We start from the raw sequence: 18,564 nt of genomic DNA, 5'->3' as shown, positions 1-18,564 counted from the left end.
AGACATTTCTGCTCACTTCACTCCGATTATTGTTTAGTTCAAAACAAAGTTATTCATACAATGATTATACCATAAACGCAACAACTACGTCAGTTAGATATGAATGCACGACTGTGGAATTACTTTGGCACAAATGTGCCACAACTTTCACGTGTTTTCACTTAAGAGGTTTGCATTCAATTCAATGTGGGTATGCATTGTATTTTAGAAGACTGTGTCAGGCTAACGATACCATTTGAATACCATAACGATACCATAACGATACCAGCTCTGTCTTGTTACCATTTGAATGCGAAGTTTATTTCATAAGGACCGCGTGTAAGGGACATAATTCGGGTCATTGTGCCATTTTGGTTGTACGATTCTAGAGCCTGTTTGAATATATTCAGAATGTATTCCAACCAAATGCAGTCTGAAGATTCAGATGATATTCAAAATTTCGACGTTGTGATAGCTTCAAATATGTTTTATGGAAATGATAGTTTTATGAGGATTTTCAGTTTAGTGTAGACTCTCAGAGATTGTTTCGTAACAGATTCTCTTTATGGAAATATTTTCTACAAATTGCTTTGCTGAATATCGTTTTAATACCAGTATTGAAAACTCTATTTTTATGAAAATCCTACATCCAGGCTTCATTTTCCCGCTATATCCGAAAATGGTTGCTAAAATTTTGTAACCGACAGATTTGACTAAATTGAAAAATTGATAATAACAAATGCATTTGCCCAATACAACACATGCATCAAGCGGGATAGCCTGTATACCTACTGTGTAACACACGAAGCCATGTTTTCCCTTTAGAAAAATTAACATACCATTTCCCCCACAAAAGTGTACTCAAATTAATACCGGCCCCGGGGCGTTTAATCGAGGAGATACCTTAAATATAAGTAGGTGTGGACAACAGACGGCTGCTTAGCCTTACAAAAACGTGATGAAATCATGGGTCACGATCTGCATTGCCAACCAGAGCTAGCATGTTTTTTTGGTAAATTAACAAAAAACGAGCTGTCAATTTGCTTAAGACCAAAGCAAGGTCGTCCGCCAGATCAGTTGAAGTGTAAACCGTTGCTATCCTCTGCTTCCAGTTTCTTTTGTCGTTGGAAACCCCATCAGCTTAAATACAATGCTTTCCACTATTCCTTCAGAATGATTTTACAAAGAATAAATTACATGATTAAAGAAAATTATAAAAAGCTATTTACAATTTGTTAATGGCAAGCATTCATATTCAGTTCCAGAAGGAAATTTGCTTCACGGCGTGAACGCTAGCCTGCGTGAAAGCAGACCTCGTGATGGGCTCATTTTTATTGGCACCACGTTGGATGCCGATTCCCTCGTCCCAATGCTTGGTCTCTTTAGGGACCAGCAGGTCAGTTTCGGTATTTTAAGTATCATTTCGCCAGCATTTATTCGAGAATTGTTATGAAATGGGATCCCGAAATTTCAGTGTTCGGAAATACTTTTAGAACAAGCTTTTGTGAACTACTTTTAACCATCTTGACTACCCAGGGAGCATTGTGAAATGGCAGAAAATAATCTGGGAAGCCACCAAATCTTTTTTGCGTAATTTTTGTTACAGGTCTTTATTTTGCCCTTGCCCCCCCCAAATTTCAATCTTACGCCAGAGCCCATTTCTTTCGTAATCAACGTACGAAGTTTGCTTATATTTATATATATTTAACTAACTGAAATAGTTTTTATACCAAATTATAGTGTCAATGTGTAAATTCACTCAAGTCTTTATCTGTGATACCTGTAAATGTTACGTAGAATGGATCTATTTTGCAACATTCCTTTTGATATGATGGTTGGATACGCGTAACTTTAACTTTTTGGTGCATCATCATCGAATGCAGCAGGGGGGAATGACTCCTCCAATCTGAAGATAGGGACTGCCCCAGGATAAACGAATTTTGAGCTTCGCCTCAGTTCAGGCGTGAAAGGGGGTGTGAACGGACTGCTCAGGGGGGAGGTATATGTGAAGCTGAGGTCGACATTTGCGAAGGAGTAAGGAGAGTCGACAAAATTGGCAGGGCTCTCCAAATACATCGAGTTATTCTTTTCGAATGAAGACAGGCCACTGGGGAAGTCAACGAGTGAAATTCTTCGTCTACCACTTCTTGGGCTTTCGCGACATATCATATATTTACGCTTTGTAAAAAGTCCGTTTGTGAAAGCGTCGTTGTTAGGGATATCAAATGCTTCAACCGGTGGACATGTTATCGTGATCTCTGGCAAAGCCCTTCGTCCAGCCAGTCTGCCATTTTTGTGCAAATTCTCCCCTTGTTCGTCTTGTTTCTCCTCCTTGTTCGAATCTGTGTTACTATTTGGTCCATCAAACGTTCTGTCAATCGTCAACGGACATGTGATAGTCACCTGCGGCAATGGAAATTTTTTCGTCGCTGTTTCCTGCTTCTCTTTCTCCGATATTTCTTTCTCACCTTCATTTTCGCCAGTCTCTGGTGGCTGCTCACTCCCCTGTGCGATCGTGTTTAGTTGCTCCATGTTTTGCAACATTTCTTCGCTCTTTCCGCGGATCTGAACCATTTCAATTCGTTTCGTCAAACTCACTACTTCGTCTGCGTCTGACGTTGTCTTGCCAAACTCTTTCAGTATTGCCTCTTTTCCGTTTCCCGTCAGCCTGTCTCTCGATCGATTTTCATTGCATTTTCGACCCTGCAGAAAAACTTGTTCCTCTCTCATTATTTAGTTGTTGCCTTCTTCTGTTTCAAATGTTATCAGGAAGCCAAATATAATTTCAAACTTTAAATTGGTTTTTCTCAAGTATCTCTTTATTTCTCAAGTATCTAAAGTTTTTCCTTGAACAATTTGTAGCTGCACAAACGTCCAATTGTTGAATGTCAGTCTCGAGTCTCCTATAAAAAAATGGTTTAATTAAAGTCCTTGAGTTCAATTTTTATTCACAACACCAGACAGGGAGAGAGGCTTGAATAGTTATATCTGTTTGAATTTAAGACTTGGTATCTCGTCTGTAATGCAGAAACGCTTCGAGCCAACAAAAGTGTGGTTTATTAGAATAATGCTGAAAATTTCGCGGACTGATTTATTATGAAATTAAATGTGAGAGTCTTCAGAAATTTCTCACATAAATCTTAAAAAATTACATTTTTAGACACGTTGAGCGTAAAGATATGAAGATAAAATCATTCAAAAAAGTCAAGATAGGGCGACTTGTAAGCGCATTATCTTCAACGTACTCGCACATTACGTTAAAGAAGATGTTACATAACATTTAAAAACATGCTTACCGTTAAGTTGAAAATAAAACTGAAAACAAATAGCAAAAATGTTGATGCAAGTATCAACGTCATCCTACCGCTTATTTTCTACATTTTTGGCAGGATCCACTGCTTATCGTTGTGAATGTTATTAACTAAACTGCTACGGGGGATGTTTCATTAAACAAAGTATTTTTAACCATAGTTTTTCAAACCATCGTTTTCAGATGCCTTGTCCTGTGATGATGTTTCATTATTTGTTTGTAATTCAAGCGTTCTCCAAATCATGCTAAAACCGAGGCTGGTAGAATTGCCTGTGACGTTTGTTCCTTAGAGACCACTCACAGTTTCAATTTCAAACCTTAAGCAAGGCTAAAATGGCCCATCGTCTTTCATTACTAGCAGCCACAGTTGTAACTGCGCGCGACGATGGAGCCTTTGCTGGCCATGAATATTTTTTGTACATGGCTTCATTGATCAAACATGCTGGCACTTTTCTGTTACTTGGCACAACCGATGAAATGATACTCGAGGAATAAGTTCAAAAAGCCGTTTCTCGTGCGAACACCTTTTGGTGATTAAGGTTAAGTTGTTTTGTTGTTCATTCATGTTTGATATATCAAATTCCTTTTAACCGATGTTTTAGTCTGGTAAAGTCTGCCTTGATTAGCGTTTCAGTATGAAGATAAGATGATCATTTCAAAGGCTGCCGTTTGAAGCGATAAACCACATTATCACATTCTAGTTCGTGCATCACCGATGAAAAATAGGCCTATACGCGCGGGCGAATTATCGGCCGCCACAACGAAATTGTTGTTTTCTTGAGGCGCCTTATGTTGATTTGCGATATTTCTGTCCTTTAAACAAAAACGCCCTGTTACCCCACTTTCTCTATGCATGCTAGGAGATAAAGCTTGGCTCCTGCCTAGATAGACCAGTCGGTCAACGATCAGTGTAAATTTTCAGATTTCACGTGCTTTTGCAGTAAACTGATTATGCAATTAATAAGGTATGTTCACAGAAATTATGATAATTAAAAAGAGTTCTGAGATGCTAAGCGTTATTTCTTTCGAGAGAAACAGCAAGGCAGAAAGGAACTCAAATATCTTTGTCTTTTCCGAGGTTTCCCTGCGAAAATTTAAAAAAAAAACAATTGACACAGACGTTCATTGTAAGGAACAATTGTCTCACGTTAGCAAGAGACCATCATCATTGGGTATGCTTGTATTGGGGGGCGCTTTATATCAGGGGTCATCGCCGACAAATTCCGAGACATGTTAACCAGGCTTAATAGATCCATTAAAGCTTCATTGTATGGCTTCCTTTAAAAACTAGGGGAGATGTGTTATGTTGTCATCAATATAGCAAATGGAGCACTCAACCTTTCAAAGGTACTTTATGGATAGATATTAACTTTTTTCTATTTCATCTGTAATTTGGATGAATCGGGGACCCAGCTTGAGCTAAAGCTGTTGCTCGGGCACAGACCTATAGCAATGTTTTTCGTCGTAATTTGTCCGGTTCCCAGAAGCCGATCCTTACAGATGGAGTTTCCCTAAATGTCATTTCACCCAAGCAGGGTTCGTCGCAAAATATTGTTTGCTCGAACAACGGATTGTATTCAGGGATCTGTATTACCTTTTATGTCCGCTTTTCTCTTGCAAAGATAAATAATGAATAAACCGGTAACCCACGAGCTGGCGGAAAACTCCTGTTCTTTGGATTTGTCATGCAAATCAAAGATTGGCGTGTGAAACTGTACGCTGCATCAACAGCTGGGAGCCTTTTTGAGCCATCTATCGCCACCAAATTTTCAGCAAAACTGTCAAAGCCTATTTTTGCAGGGCTTGAGCCCACTGGGGAAAGGAGTAAATTGCAAACAATGGATTTTCTAACGATCCTAAAAAACCTTCTCTCAATGACTTTAAAAAATTTACCACGTTAACGTTGACGGGTGAGATATTTTTGACAATCATGTAATTTTTAGATTGATGGAAAATAATAAGAGGTTGACGTCGAAACAATGATAATTCCTTTGAGGATTTCCTCTTGAAAAATTTCTGAAACGCTCACATCAAATATCGCCATTTGGAAAACTTTAAAACATTTATGAAAGATATTTGAAACATTTACAATTGGGAACATTATAGTTTATTAAAATTTCTGAGAAAAGTTTGAAACATTTACAATTTTTGTTTCATGAGCAGGATTCATTGGCCTCGAGAGCAGCAACATCATTATCGAAACTGTTCACACTGTTTGAGCAATCAGTTGACATGGGGAATGTTTAACTCCTTGTCAGTCAAACTCAACTGCCTACTCGCTTCATATTATAATGCCAGTCTCTTGATTTTGAAAGTGAAATCTTGTTTGTTTCTCAAGGCTCCTTGCTGTGCCCATTGTTACTCAAATTTAAAGACGTCATTCCACCCAACCAGCGTTGGGGTCTGAATAATGTTTGCTTGAACCACCATTTGTTTTCAAGGATCGGCATTGCTTTTTATGTTTGCGTTCTCCTTGCTAAGATAAATGAGTTGGCGTTGCTATCTTTGTTGTTCAAAGGTGTTTTGATAATGTAACCGATAAATTTCTGTTTTGATTGTGTTTCTTTGCTACTTTTGATTTTATGCTTGCAAATTATGCCATTTTAGGATACGTGTGATGATTTTATCAATGAGATATCGATATCTAAAACATTTGCAATCAATTCATAATAACACGATGCCAAAGAAGAATTTTCCCTTCCCAAAGTTCTTCTAGAATACATTCCTAGCTGATTCGCTGAAACCGCAATTTTTTCAACGAAGAAATTGAAATCTTTTGTAAATATACAGGATCTAAAAGATTCATAGAGCTTTTTCAGCGTTGAATTACTAAAAAAGAGTAGATTGATTTTCTTCATGTGTATGGACAATTGAAGCCGCATTATCAAAAATAAGCAATACATTCTGAAAATTCGTTTGTAAAGTAAATGTTTGGTTAAGAAGGTTCGTGTCATTTGAAATTCCATGCCAAAAGTTTACTGTTTAGTTTTTTATGTGCGTGATTTATTGCCAATAAGGCAATTGCGTTCATGATACCTGCCTTGCAGAATTGGTCAATATCTGCAGTTATGTTCATAAATTTACTAGGAACTGTCTTGCAGTGGCAAAATATATTGTAACGTACATGTAAGAAATAATTTAGTAACACCAACCAGAGATATTGCGAAAATTATTGAAATTTCACACACAATTTCACACACTAGCATCGCATCGGAGAAGGGCTTTTGCGCGAATATGTAAAATCGTATGAAAACTTACCTGAATTTGTTCGTAACTCAAAGTTTAGTCTTTTCAGAATGATGACAGTGTGTTCGCTACTCTCTACGAATGAATGCATCAAAGTTTTGCTGAACCCTTCATTGATTTACTATGCACAACTTTAAGTGCTACAACTTATCTACGTCAAAGGATTCGTTTTGCTTGCAGCTGTCGACGTGAATGTGTAGGCAGGTGTTAAGAGTATCAAGCCCGCTCGTTTTCATATGGTTAATCAAGGTCGAATGGCCAGTTATTGCGCAAACCACTTTCTTTATCACGCGCACATTAACTACCGAAATTTTCAGTGAGATTTTATTTCGGTGAAGCAGGGAAACTTAAAGCTAATCCCAACGAGGTGTTTGAAACCGAAGTTTTTTCTGAATGAAATTTTTAAAAACAAGAAAACTCACAATATTTTCAAAAAACTGACATGTCAAGATGGAAAGAATTCCCGTTTCGCTTAAACTTTGTGTATCAAACTGTTTACAGAGAAAAACTCCTTGCCATTTATTTTTCTTTCGTCCATTTAACCCAAGTAATATACTTTCCCTTTACATCAAATCACATCAAAATGTTTGTAGCTAGTTTTAACTTCACTCTACTACTTCTGCCAAACGTTCGAGCCGATTCATTTTGTAGAGCTTTGTTAAATTCTACTTCAGATTAGCTTTTCTTTTCCATTTATTGGATTCGATTGTAGATTTTATTTTTTTTGTACCGTTGATTGCGTTTAAGATAATTCTATGTTTATGATAAAAATATGTAAAAAAGTAATTCTTGTTATTATTCACTAAATTTCTCTTTTCGCCGAACTTTGTTCAAGCTGTCGCCAAAATTTACACCGAAATTTCGAAAATTAACCAGCATGCTTTAAAACTGAGTTTTTGCAGAGGATATTTTTTGTATGAATGTATGTAACGTAGTTTGGCATTATATTCTGGTGTGCGTCCATTATCATAATATGACAGTTTCCCTTCGGCCCAGCAAACTGAAGAGGTTCAAACGTTGTTTTATATGTCAATGATTGTTTTTGAAATCGATTCACTTTTAGAACACCAGAAAACTCTCCCTTTTCAAAGATATTTTTTGCCATTGTCTCTTGCCTCCTCTTGCCTCTCCCGCACTCCACAAATTTCTTCAAAGTATTTATGATATCTTTGTATCCCTGTGATCAACGAAGTTTCTCGAACAAAATGGCGGACGGGAATGGTGCTACAGCTGGAGAACGCAATGAAGAAGTACGGGGTTGGCCTGCTGTTAAGGTACCTGCAGATCAAAATGAAAGGAAATTTAGTGTTTATTTTACTTTTCTGATTTCTGTTTGAATCGTTGTTCAACTCCTTAGCAAACTAAAACAAGCTGAAGGCTTGATGTCACATTCAAGTTAAAATCATAGCAAACCTCTATTTAAACAATTAAACACCCTAGATTTCAAAAGATGCTATAGTTTTGAGGGTCCTTAGCTTATGTATGATATATAAAAAATAAATCAAAATCAAAATTGTTTCAGTGACAGGAGTAAAGACCCGAATTGAGATACTTCTTGAAATTAGTCAAGCACTGACTTGACATATTTTTGCTAAAAAACCAAAATTGACAAGTAAACTCCTTTTAGGAAGTCCAAGGAAATACTGATTTTAATAAATCTACAGCTTTTTAAAATGCAGGTGTTGTTGATCAAGACATTTAATATGATAATAGAAGCACAAAAATGCTTGTAACTTAGTAGAACAGATTTTCCTTTTGCCTTTTCTCTTTAAATAATGTTTGAATATTTTTTAATAATTTGCAAGATTACTTGAAATGAGACACTTAGGTCAATAGCTCACATTTAAGTTTTTAAGTGTCCCAAGCAACTAGTGACAATTTTGTAATTCAGTACATCAAGAAGAGAAGTACCATCAACAGTTAGAGAATTTCAATACTGTTGTTAAAACCAGAATAAACAAGATAACTAGGCTCTTATTAACTGGTGCCAATAGTATGTTTCTGTATGTTTCAAGATATTTATTTCTTTTCTACTGATGAAGTATTTTTCCTGCCCTCTTCAATTCCAGCTAGAGGTGTTTGCTGATAACAAGACAGTCTATTAGCATTTTGGTTGCCCCTTTAGCCTTGAAATGACCATTCATTTGTAGAAATCTGAGATTGTATCTGCAATAATCAGCTAAATTTCACAAACTGACTCTCAATTTTTCACACTCCCGTTGGCTGTAAACTTTTCAAGCCAGGCTTGCATGCATAACATCACAGCTCAGTCTTAACCTGCTTCAGAGCTGTTGATAACCCCTTTCTTTTTACCAATTTACCTGGTTCTTCTTCATCATTAATTGATAAGACATCCTTTTGTCATATTGTGTGTTAGTAGGCCTCATTTTTTTGTGAAAACTTTCTCAAAATGGCATTGAATTTTCAGCATTAATTTGTTTTTGTTTTAGGTAGTTCTATTTGAAAACAAATACAGCACTGCACAATGGTTGCTGAGAATGTACACAATTGGCTGCACACTTTTCTTTTTAGTTCCACTGTTTGGGCAAGTTTCATTTTGTTCATCCCCAATTTATATTTTATTCACAATGCTTGACTGATATATTCACAGGTTGAGCTAACTACAAAAAACCTTCCAACATATATTTTCTTGGTAGGTTGTTTTTTTCCTTACCACGAATAAACCCCATGAAGCTTGCAGATTACACTGTAAATTATGAATGACTGATCACCTTTAGCCATTAGATGTCCTTCTATTTATGATTAAGATTCCATGACCATTTTTAAGCCATTTCCTGAAACAAACATAGTACTTCTAGCTTGAGACGAGGAACTATACTAATGTATTGCAGGGGCTCAAGAACATCTTGAGTTGACCAGTGATTGCTTTTCTTATTCTGATCCTAGCATTGTAATTTATGATGTTCAGCTGCATATAAGATCAAGGTCTTCGATATGTATGAGTAACATTTTCATTTAGCAATGCACTGTACCAAAATATGTAGTTATCATCATATCCAAACAATTGTTCAAAACTTTTTGAAGGGGCAAAACAGTCCAAGTTATCATATGTGTATTGTAAAGAAGCTTACAGGAAAAAGTTACTGAATTTTTTTTCTGAATATTTATATATTATATAAATAGATCAATTTATTAACGGAAACATATGTTGAAACATTTTTGGCTTCAAGTCTAAGCATGCATGTGTTGCTTGAAATCGGTAGCATCTTTTAAAGTAATCTACCAACTGATACTTTTTCATTACCGTATTGACAAAATTTTCATAATTTTGAAAATATAGACCATTATAAGAATTTGCCAATTTACATGTTTGTGTACAGGTCCCAGTTTAGTGCAAATTGTTTCAAAAGAGTTTTATTGTCCTCTGCAACTATCTCAGCACTGAGGTTGCATCAACGACTTCCGGTTAGTTGAAACACTTTTTTATGTTTATTTTTAGATTTATGGTAAATAATGAGGTGATTCTATAATTGATAGCATTGACTGTTTTGTTCATGCTAATTGTCTTATGAAATTTGTCATTCTTGCTCAATAGTTGTGAAAGAAAATAACACACAAATTGCATTACCCATTTGTTAAAATTTTTTTTACATCTTTTATGTAAGATAATGACATTGAAAGAAGGATATTAAGTTGCATTTTGTACATATTTATTTGAACCTCATTGGTTGTTTGATAAAAGGATTGCAGTGTCAATTGAAGCATTTTGAGTTGAAGTTAAGTAATTTTTAAATCATTGCACAGTTGTCTTTTCTATGTGTAAAAATTTATACTTTGTAAGTAACATGTGTAAAACTTCCATTTGTAAATAATGAATCCGATAGTTCTGCTCAGAGTCAAACCTTCTGTAACTTGGCCCTAATTTCCAAAAACACCAAAGAGACAATCTCATTGTAAAATCCGCAAATATAGTGCCAATGAGTCAAATATGTGGTGCATTAGATGTTCGTTGGGCTCAGCCTGTCTCCTGTCTTTTTTGGTGAAATTTTGATAAGCTATTCTTTGACCAAGTCATATTTGAGTAAGGAAGGAGGACCTATTTGAGCATAGATTTACCATAGAAGTAATGAAAGTGTAAAATGAAGAATTTAATGGATATAAAGAAAGTATTTACAAGCACCAGATGTTTCCTTCTGGTATGGATGTTAAAGTATTGGATAGTCATAACTTACATCCTTAAGGCGCATATCTTGGTACAGCAAATTTTGAAGATAACACAGAATGGCAGGAACATAGCATGCTAAAGTATCGTAAATCCTAGAATAAGCACCCTTTGAAATAGCACCCCACTGGAATGAGCACCCCATCTCTTTAAAAAATGTTTTAATACTATGACTGAATTCAAGTAGACATCTGGTCTTCCTGGGAGTCCTGTATTAAATGAATCTATTTTAAATTTATCTTCTGGAGTGCATCATTCAAAATCTTCTAAAAATCAATTTTTGGGCTCTAACATTCAATTTTTTCATATGATCTGCAGAAATAACTAAAAACTTATATGATACCCCCTTCAAATTACTGCCCCTCTAAAACAGCTGAAGATGCTCATTCGAGGAGCTTGCAGAATAAAAACATCGGATTACCACTGAAAGATAAATAGAAAAATATACCCATATGGGGATCAAATGAAATGTGTGTGGAAAAATGATGCAGTTGAATTTTTCCTTGTTTTTGACCATTCAGCGGCCTCTAGCATAATTCATTTCATTTCATTTTCAATTATTAAAGCATAGTAGCACATTTGGCAATGCTGGTTTACAAGGGGCCATGCATCTAAACTTAAAAAAGAACTAACATGAAACAGAATTAGGTAAATAGTTCTAAACATGATAAAATACGATACACAACCCCTTTTAACCCACCCTACCCTAGCCATTTTTGATACTCTTTTACATTTTTAAAAATTCTATTTCCCTTGATAAATTGAAATATTTTCCATATCTATGAAATATTTTGTAGCCTGTTTTTAATCTTGCACATGTTTTTTAATTTTCTTTATCCTCAAATAAAAGTTATTTCTCAGAGTTGCTTGTTTTGACAGAGGTTCCAGTTCAGTCGATTGTTTTTTCAACAACTTATCCAAGAAGATGCTTTTCATTATCTTTGTTACAGTGTTTTATTCATCATGGCACATGCAGCGACCCGTATCCTCTTCAAAATAAACTTACTAGAGTGGGTAGAAGCATTTTGTGACAAAAGAAGGATTTAATATTGGGGAAAAAGGACCACGTTTATTTTCGTTATGTTTCTTGTCAAAAACACAAGGTTATACTTTAAAATAAAGTTAATTTGAATGTGTCTATGTTTATGAATAATCCTTTATTATGATGTCATTCGGAAGGTTTTTTCTGCTAGATACGGCAAGTGACGTCTGTTCTAAACCCAAGTTTAAACGCTATATCTCACCAATGTCATATTTGATCTAATTCACTTGTGGCCATCGTTTTATCGTCCAGCTGTGTTGTACGAATTGTGCAATTATCAGCAATTATCTTTTTTGAAATCTTCTTTCATCTTTTATCGGAGCTTTGTATTTAAACTGATGACCCTGCAAGTCAACTAAATGGGTCTTTCTTGTTTGCAATGTATTTTCCTGCTTTGCAGATGGGCTCAATCGTTCACACATTCCTCTCACCAAATTTTACACCCGCCCCATTTTCCATATATTGTTTGTTGTTTTGTAACGAAATGGCTTCAGCAACTTCTTAAAGAAGTTTTAGACACAATTCAAAATTACAGCTTCGTTTTGAAAAATTCTTTTAACTTTTACGCCCTTTTTTTACCTTCGTATTCCTCATGTAAACCAGGCTTTCAATTCATGATGCCAATAGTTGTGATTTTGACTTCTGACGATATATAGTGAAGATCGTTGAAAGGATTTGACCGGGATTGGCAACTGAGGGTGAAGTGTTTCAAATCACTTGTAAGTTGTCAAACTATAATACTATAATACAAGCAGAAAGGATATGAAAATTTGAACTAAATTTATGGTGATAAATTTAAACCTGAACTCAAAATATTCCTACAATGAACACTGTAGTTCAAAGCGATGCTCTCAATTAAAATAGTGTAAACCGATGCTTTTTACTTCACTTCTGGTAATTACGTCGAATGCTCGTGTTACTTTACTGCCAAGGGTACCTATAAGTAACGTGAGAGGCCGACAAGATGTTTTCCATTTATTTCTCACATCAACACCGCCGAACAGAATTGATTTACAAAAGGTAAACTTTCATGTCGCTTCCTTGAAACCGTTGTTCATCAAAGTGAATTTTCCTTAGCTATTTTCAGTTGTTTTAATCCCCATAACGTTGTTTGCTGTACTGCATGCGGGAAGTTTCACTCGCAGGATCATCGATGTAAGTATTGCTTTTTACAGATGCGTCGAGAATACGTCAACGCTAAGCAGCTGATTCAGATTCAAAAAATAGTTTCTTACATATTTGACTTTCCTGAAAATTTCATGACTACTAACCACCAAGTTCTCTCGAAAAATATAATTTTATATGATCCATCCAAATGTATTATCATTATTATTATTATCGAATATTTATACAGGATAATACTTCAGTAGTGATATGCATTTATACATATTTACACTGTTTTCCTAGTAGTCCTGGTAAAATAAACAAACATAAACAAAAATAAGATTAAAAAATTAGTTTATAATCAGCATTCATAAAATATAATTTGAAAGCGGAAACCAAAACTGGACAAGGGGGATGAAGTAGAGTTGTATAAAAGAGAGATATAAGGTTGAGAGTCCAAGTTAAAGTATAAAAGCTCTTCAATTTATTTTTGAAGGAAATAAAATCACTTTCTGCTGGAATTTCTTTTGGAAGTTTGTTGAATAATGAGGCACCTTGGTAGTTAAAGGATGCTCTTGCTATTTCCAGATTAATCCTCGGGATGTTAATCATTGTGCCATTGTTTCTGGTGTTTACATTGGAGTTTTTCGTTATAAAATAGCTGTCAAAGATAGCACCTACGTTATTAGAGTGGAGGCATTTGTGCACATATGTACATATTCGATTCATTGTGATTATTTCATTTCTCTGAACTTGTTGGCCGATGATTTTTTCTGCGCGCTTTCTATGCGTTCTATCGTTTGTTTTAAATACGGGGGTGTTGCACCATATAGCGAGAATGAACGTCAGAAGAGGAGTTATCATTGTTTGGTAGACAAGAGCCATCATAGTCAAATGATTCCCCTGAAACATTGATTTCCAACTAATTGTCATCTAGTTACTTTGTATTTTTGATGAAGGTATCAAGTTAGGTACAAGTCTAGTTTTGCCGATATCCCTTGTTGCAATGGGTTTCCGAATCAGCTACCTTGTTTTCTTTTCTCAATGAATTCCCACAGTGTTGGTTACATAATTTCTCATATCAAATTGTATTCAAGCTCGTTTTATTAGCGCAATTTTCACTTGTTATCTATATCATTCGACAGGCGGCAGGTTCTGACAACTTTTTCCTACGAAGGTGAGTCGTATCCTAGTGTTTTAACTCATTTAAACGACTCTCAGTTTTGACTTCTAAGGTTTCTACTCGTAGTGACCAGGCCTTCTTTCCCATCATTCTCATAGCGGAAAGTTGAATTGGAGATGCTAAACTACCTTATCAGCTCCGACCTACCGTTGTTTCTTACGGTAGAGTAGATACCATCCCAAAGAAATTTTGCAAGTCATCAAATTTTGTTTTTTAAATCAACGAAACCCAAATTCGATGAATAAGAGTTGAGATTAAATCTAGCACTGGCCTACTCTTGTTAATTTCCCCACTTGTTCCTTAGTTTTGTTTTGAATTACAGTTCACCCCATCACAACGTTTGGTTCATATATGATCACAATATCAGTTAAAAACAACCAGAGTTGAGTTGAAAAAGACCTCACCGATAAAAAAGTTATGACATAATTGCTTATGTTAGTCTCGCTTTTGCCCAATTGGTCTATCAAACCCTCAAACCCTAGAGCGATTTTTTATTCAAATACCTTTGCTTGTTTTTTTCGCAGAATTCGTCCTTATGTTTTGAAAGTAGAAGATCGACAAACACAGCAATCGCTACTTCAGTTCATCGCAAGCTCAGAGATCATGATGATGCCTGTTACCATTCTAATGCTTCTTAGGTAGCTATTTTTATAATCAATTCTATGGATAGCTTCGAAAAAAGCAAACAGTTTGGAACATAATATAACCTTTGCTTTGACTCTCAACGCACAACCTCGCATCCTTTAAGCTGATTCTTCTTGAAAGACATAATGAAAAATGGTATTGTATGTTATCCAGCAACAACAAACAGCTAGAATGCATGGGTTAAGCGGGTCTGCGATTTGCTACTCAGTCATCGGGGATGGGCTCAAAAATCTTATTTTTTGTGTGTAGTTAATTGACATTTACTTTAACTGGTTCATATTATTTATACAATTATTTTTTTTTCTAAACGTCATTTCAGCTCAATTCTAAACGTTATTGACAGTCTCTATGTTAAACTCTTGCCTCTGAATTTCTTTATCATTTTCATAGTCCAAGTCATGTCGACACTCTAAAAGTTTTATTTGGTTGAAAAAATGTAAATATTATTGGCCCAAAGAAGCAAAGAAAAAATTCGAAACTTTTTGTCATTAGCCATATATGAGCAAAAGTTTTCATTTCTATCCTGCTCACAAATTTTTTGCGGTATCATCGGCTCTTTGTATTCGCATATTAATTGCGATAAGTGGATTGGCATTAAAAATTAACATGCATCCTTCTAAAACTGTTCAGAGATAAAGATTGATTGATGTTTAAGATTTCAGATGTCTGTGAAAATGCAAATATGCTGCATGCATTAGCAATCCCCACCAGTCTTTGTTTGCATACATCTGGCGCATGATTGCACACAATTTTACCAGTTTTGATATTGCAAGAAGCAGATAATGAAAGTCCCAGACAATGAAGTGTGAGCACACTTAACTTCAAGTCGAAGGCTTAGTCTCCAAACTTACCTCTTATGTTGGTTGAACCGAGTTGAACCATAGTCGATTCATGTTTTGGAAATTGTTGTTTCAAGGAAAAATCCTTAAGAGCAAAGCTCATTTTTGATGTGATCCTGGTGTTGTTGCAAAACTAAGAGATATCTACAACCTACTTAATGGCTTTTGATGAAACCCCATCCCCCCTTAGCGGTGAAATTTGGCAAGCTGTTCACTAAAACTTGCTCCTGTAAACTTTCTTATGTTGGTTGAACCATAGCTGATTCTAAATTGTTTGTATCAAGAAGATCCTCGTGGAGGAAAGCCTAGCTTTGCTATAAACTCGGTGTTATTACAAAGCTGCGAGATATTTGCCAACCCCTCTCCCGTTTACGACGCGGCTTCCTGTGGACCTTTCTCTTTTTGCCACTCAAATTTTATTGGCCTTGCATCACAAGGTTTTGAAACAAATTTTACGTCATACAGTCTCCAAAAAACTCTTCACTAATTCATTGCGCTAGTATTTATAATAATGTAAATAATTTAGCCTTGAAACGAGGTAGATATAAGTACTGATATTTTATTACGCGTTTTAGATCTTGAAACACAAACTGTTTACAAAGTGGAATTGAGCAGCGTTTGACCGAACCTTGTTTATAAGTCATCCGAGAAATACACAGTCGTATTTCATAATTTAAAATAGGAACATGCAACTTGCTCGCTACATGAAAGCTCAAGAAGCTTCATACACAACGGGTTTTTAACTTATTGCGATTTCCGCGGGATTTCTTAGATGCCCAGGAATTTTTCTTTTTGGAGTGTTTTCTTGCTCTCAAAAAGATGACCGTCCTTTCATGCCGTTGTTCATGTTGACAGCGTAGACAAATAGCTCTTATTGCTTTGGTTGCTCAAGGTGGTATTTCATTTTATGTCTTGTTGTTTTGCCCAATCAACAGAAACAATACCAAAGGACTTTTTAATTTGGATGCCCACAGTCATCTTAAGTCGCCTTTAATTTGGATGCCCACAGTCGCCTTAAGTTATATTCAAGTTCAAAGAAACATGTTGCAGAGGCCGTCCCCTTAAATAATGGCTCTGGCAATACGGGGTGCTATGCATGCTGGAAGAATGAATTTCATCGCAAGACTTGTCTAAATATGTTAAATTCATATATTGAAAGAGTTTGGTTTTCATCGCATGATTGAGACATTTTTCTTCTAAATGTTGATTACCAAGTTTTTTAATATTATTTCAATGTCATTAGAAACTACAAAGTTTGCCAAAAGACATCACTCATTTTTTGGCTATGAGAACCGCCACCACGACGAGACAAATGTTTGCTTTGATTTAACTTATATATAATTTTTTTATATTTCAGCTACCCTTTGTTTAAGCTTTTCCATGTTCTTTTCATTGCAGTGCTCAAGCGAGTTTTCTGGTGCCATTTTTCTACTATAGATTTCTACAGCTGCGGTACACTTCTAGACGAAACCCTTATTCTCGGTTTGTTTCTTTTTCTCGTCTTTTTACATACATTTAAGTTGAATCTTAGAAGCATGTATTTTGTCATTAAAATTTGCCCGTAGATACAGTTTTCTTTAGAACGCCACGCTACAGTCCTCTTACCGATGGAGAGTATTTTATAGTGGCAACCAAGACAAGGAATCTAAAAAATGAAATAAATAATTGTTGTTTAGTGGTGCTTCTATGCCTTCGGGTACCTATTTATCTCGCGAAAGCCTGCAGAAACATCACAGATTTGACATTCACAATCGGCGTTGGTTAAATGCCAAAGATTTTTGCATCTAAAATGATGTTCCTTATGGCAGATGAAAGAGACATTTTCAATACAAGAAGTCAAAATCTGATGGCTGAATTTACAACCAGTCTTGAAAGCTTTCTTGTTACCTTATCTCCATCTGCAATCAGTTGACATTGGAGATTTTGTGAACCAAAATCCTTTATTAGGTGCGATTCTCCGCTCTTAAAACTTTAATCTGCAAAGTTAAAGTTGTTTGTATCAAAAGCTACGGGTCTCCAAGATGTTGCGTAACTCTCTCGATCCCATAATCCAACAGAATTACCGATACACGAGGGATTTTCAGTACTTAACTACTCAGCTGTCATGTCAAAATTCCATTGGTAGGTTTTAGCCGAACATTGGAGGTGTAGAAATGGTTTTAAGTTAATTCAATTTAATACTCTTTGAGAGAAGCCTTTAGAAGGTGGTCGAGGCTAAGGCGCCCTTTTTAGACTTCCGGGATGTAAGACTTTTTTGAAGCTCCATCTACGTGTGTGCAAGAGATTCAATAATCTTGGAAGCTATCACAAATGGCCCGGGGACGTCTTAACCAGTGCACCATGGGCCGGTGTCGCCTTACTTTCGGAAAATGCCCCTTTCTGCTTCCTGTGAAACACTTTGAAACACTTTCAACCTCCTTTAAAGGATCCAGACTTTTCTATCAATTTTCAAATAGGATGAACCAGTGAGGTTTTGCTTGACCATTTTCGGGTTGTATAAAAATATAATAGGTATAGTTGTTGCCTTGATAATAGGGTTATCTCGTATTGTGTTTTGTCTTTAATGACATTTCTTGTTTTTAGGTTGATGTTTCAACAGATGCGTTTGGGTGTAGAACAGCTGGCGCGTAACCCAAAGTGTCCGGCGGTTGTAGGCCGGGTGCTATTTGGTTTCACCGGTTTTGTATCTCGGCTAGCACCAGCAGCCCAGGAACAACAACAACAACAGTAGCGAGTAGGGCCTAGGAAATGTTTTTACCTTGCACTAAGTTAAACGAATTTTTCTTTCCTGCATTTATGTGTTTTGGTTGCTAATATGATACAATTACTGTGAATTGGTACCATCAAGCATCTATTTTGTATAAAGTAACTAGACAAGTTATAGCCTTTACACCTTTTTTGTTTTCAAATTCTATTTAGATATATATTCTATCAATGTAATGATGCTGAAAAGAAAAATATAGTAATTGCAAAAATGTTGTAACTGGAAACTGACCGGGATGTCCACCATTTAACCTTTTCAGAATTTTGTTT

At 35.8% G+C, this 18,564-nt stretch overlaps 2 protein-coding genes across 2 annotated transcripts; one reads left to right on the top strand and one right to left on the bottom strand.

The window, feature by feature from the left end:
• Window positions 1-75: 75 nt before the first annotated feature.
• Window positions 76-6,877, bottom strand: LOC135686409 (uncharacterized). Its single transcript, XM_065202634.2, has 2 exons — window positions 6,548-6,877; window positions 76-2,882 (listed from the first exon to the last, which is right to left on the bottom strand). The coding sequence occupies exon 2, from the start codon at window positions 2,707-2,709 to the stop codon at window positions 1,831-1,833; it is 879 nt and encodes a 292-aa protein (XP_065058706.2). The 5' UTR covers window positions 2,710-2,882; window positions 6,548-6,877; the 3' UTR covers window positions 76-1,830.
• Window positions 6,878-7,702: 825 nt separating this feature from the next.
• Window positions 7,703-18,414, top strand: LOC135686406 (transmembrane protein 33). The gene is made up of 9 exons (XM_065202630.2): window positions 7,703-7,809; window positions 8,986-9,080; window positions 9,877-9,961; window positions 11,598-11,700; window positions 12,848-12,915; window positions 14,010-14,041; window positions 14,572-14,685; window positions 16,930-17,013; window positions 18,115-18,414. Exons 1-9 carry the CDS (start codon window positions 7,741-7,743, stop codon window positions 18,260-18,262), a joined length of 798 nt encoding a protein of 265 aa, XP_065058702.2. The 5' UTR covers window positions 7,703-7,740; the 3' UTR covers window positions 18,263-18,414.
• The last annotated feature ends 150 nt before the right edge of the window (window positions 18,415-18,564 follow it).

The sequence above is a fragment of the Rhopilema esculentum genome, chromosome 6 (assembly GCF_057945365.1).
Source record: "Rhopilema esculentum isolate cy_ngs chromosome 6, ASM5794536v1, whole genome shotgun sequence".
In the NCBI taxonomy this organism is placed as follows: Eukaryota; Metazoa; Cnidaria; class Scyphozoa; order Rhizostomeae; family Rhizostomatidae; genus Rhopilema; species Rhopilema esculentum.
Note: the sequence above shows the minus strand (reverse complement) of the source record. Positions and strands in the feature narration are given on the sequence as shown.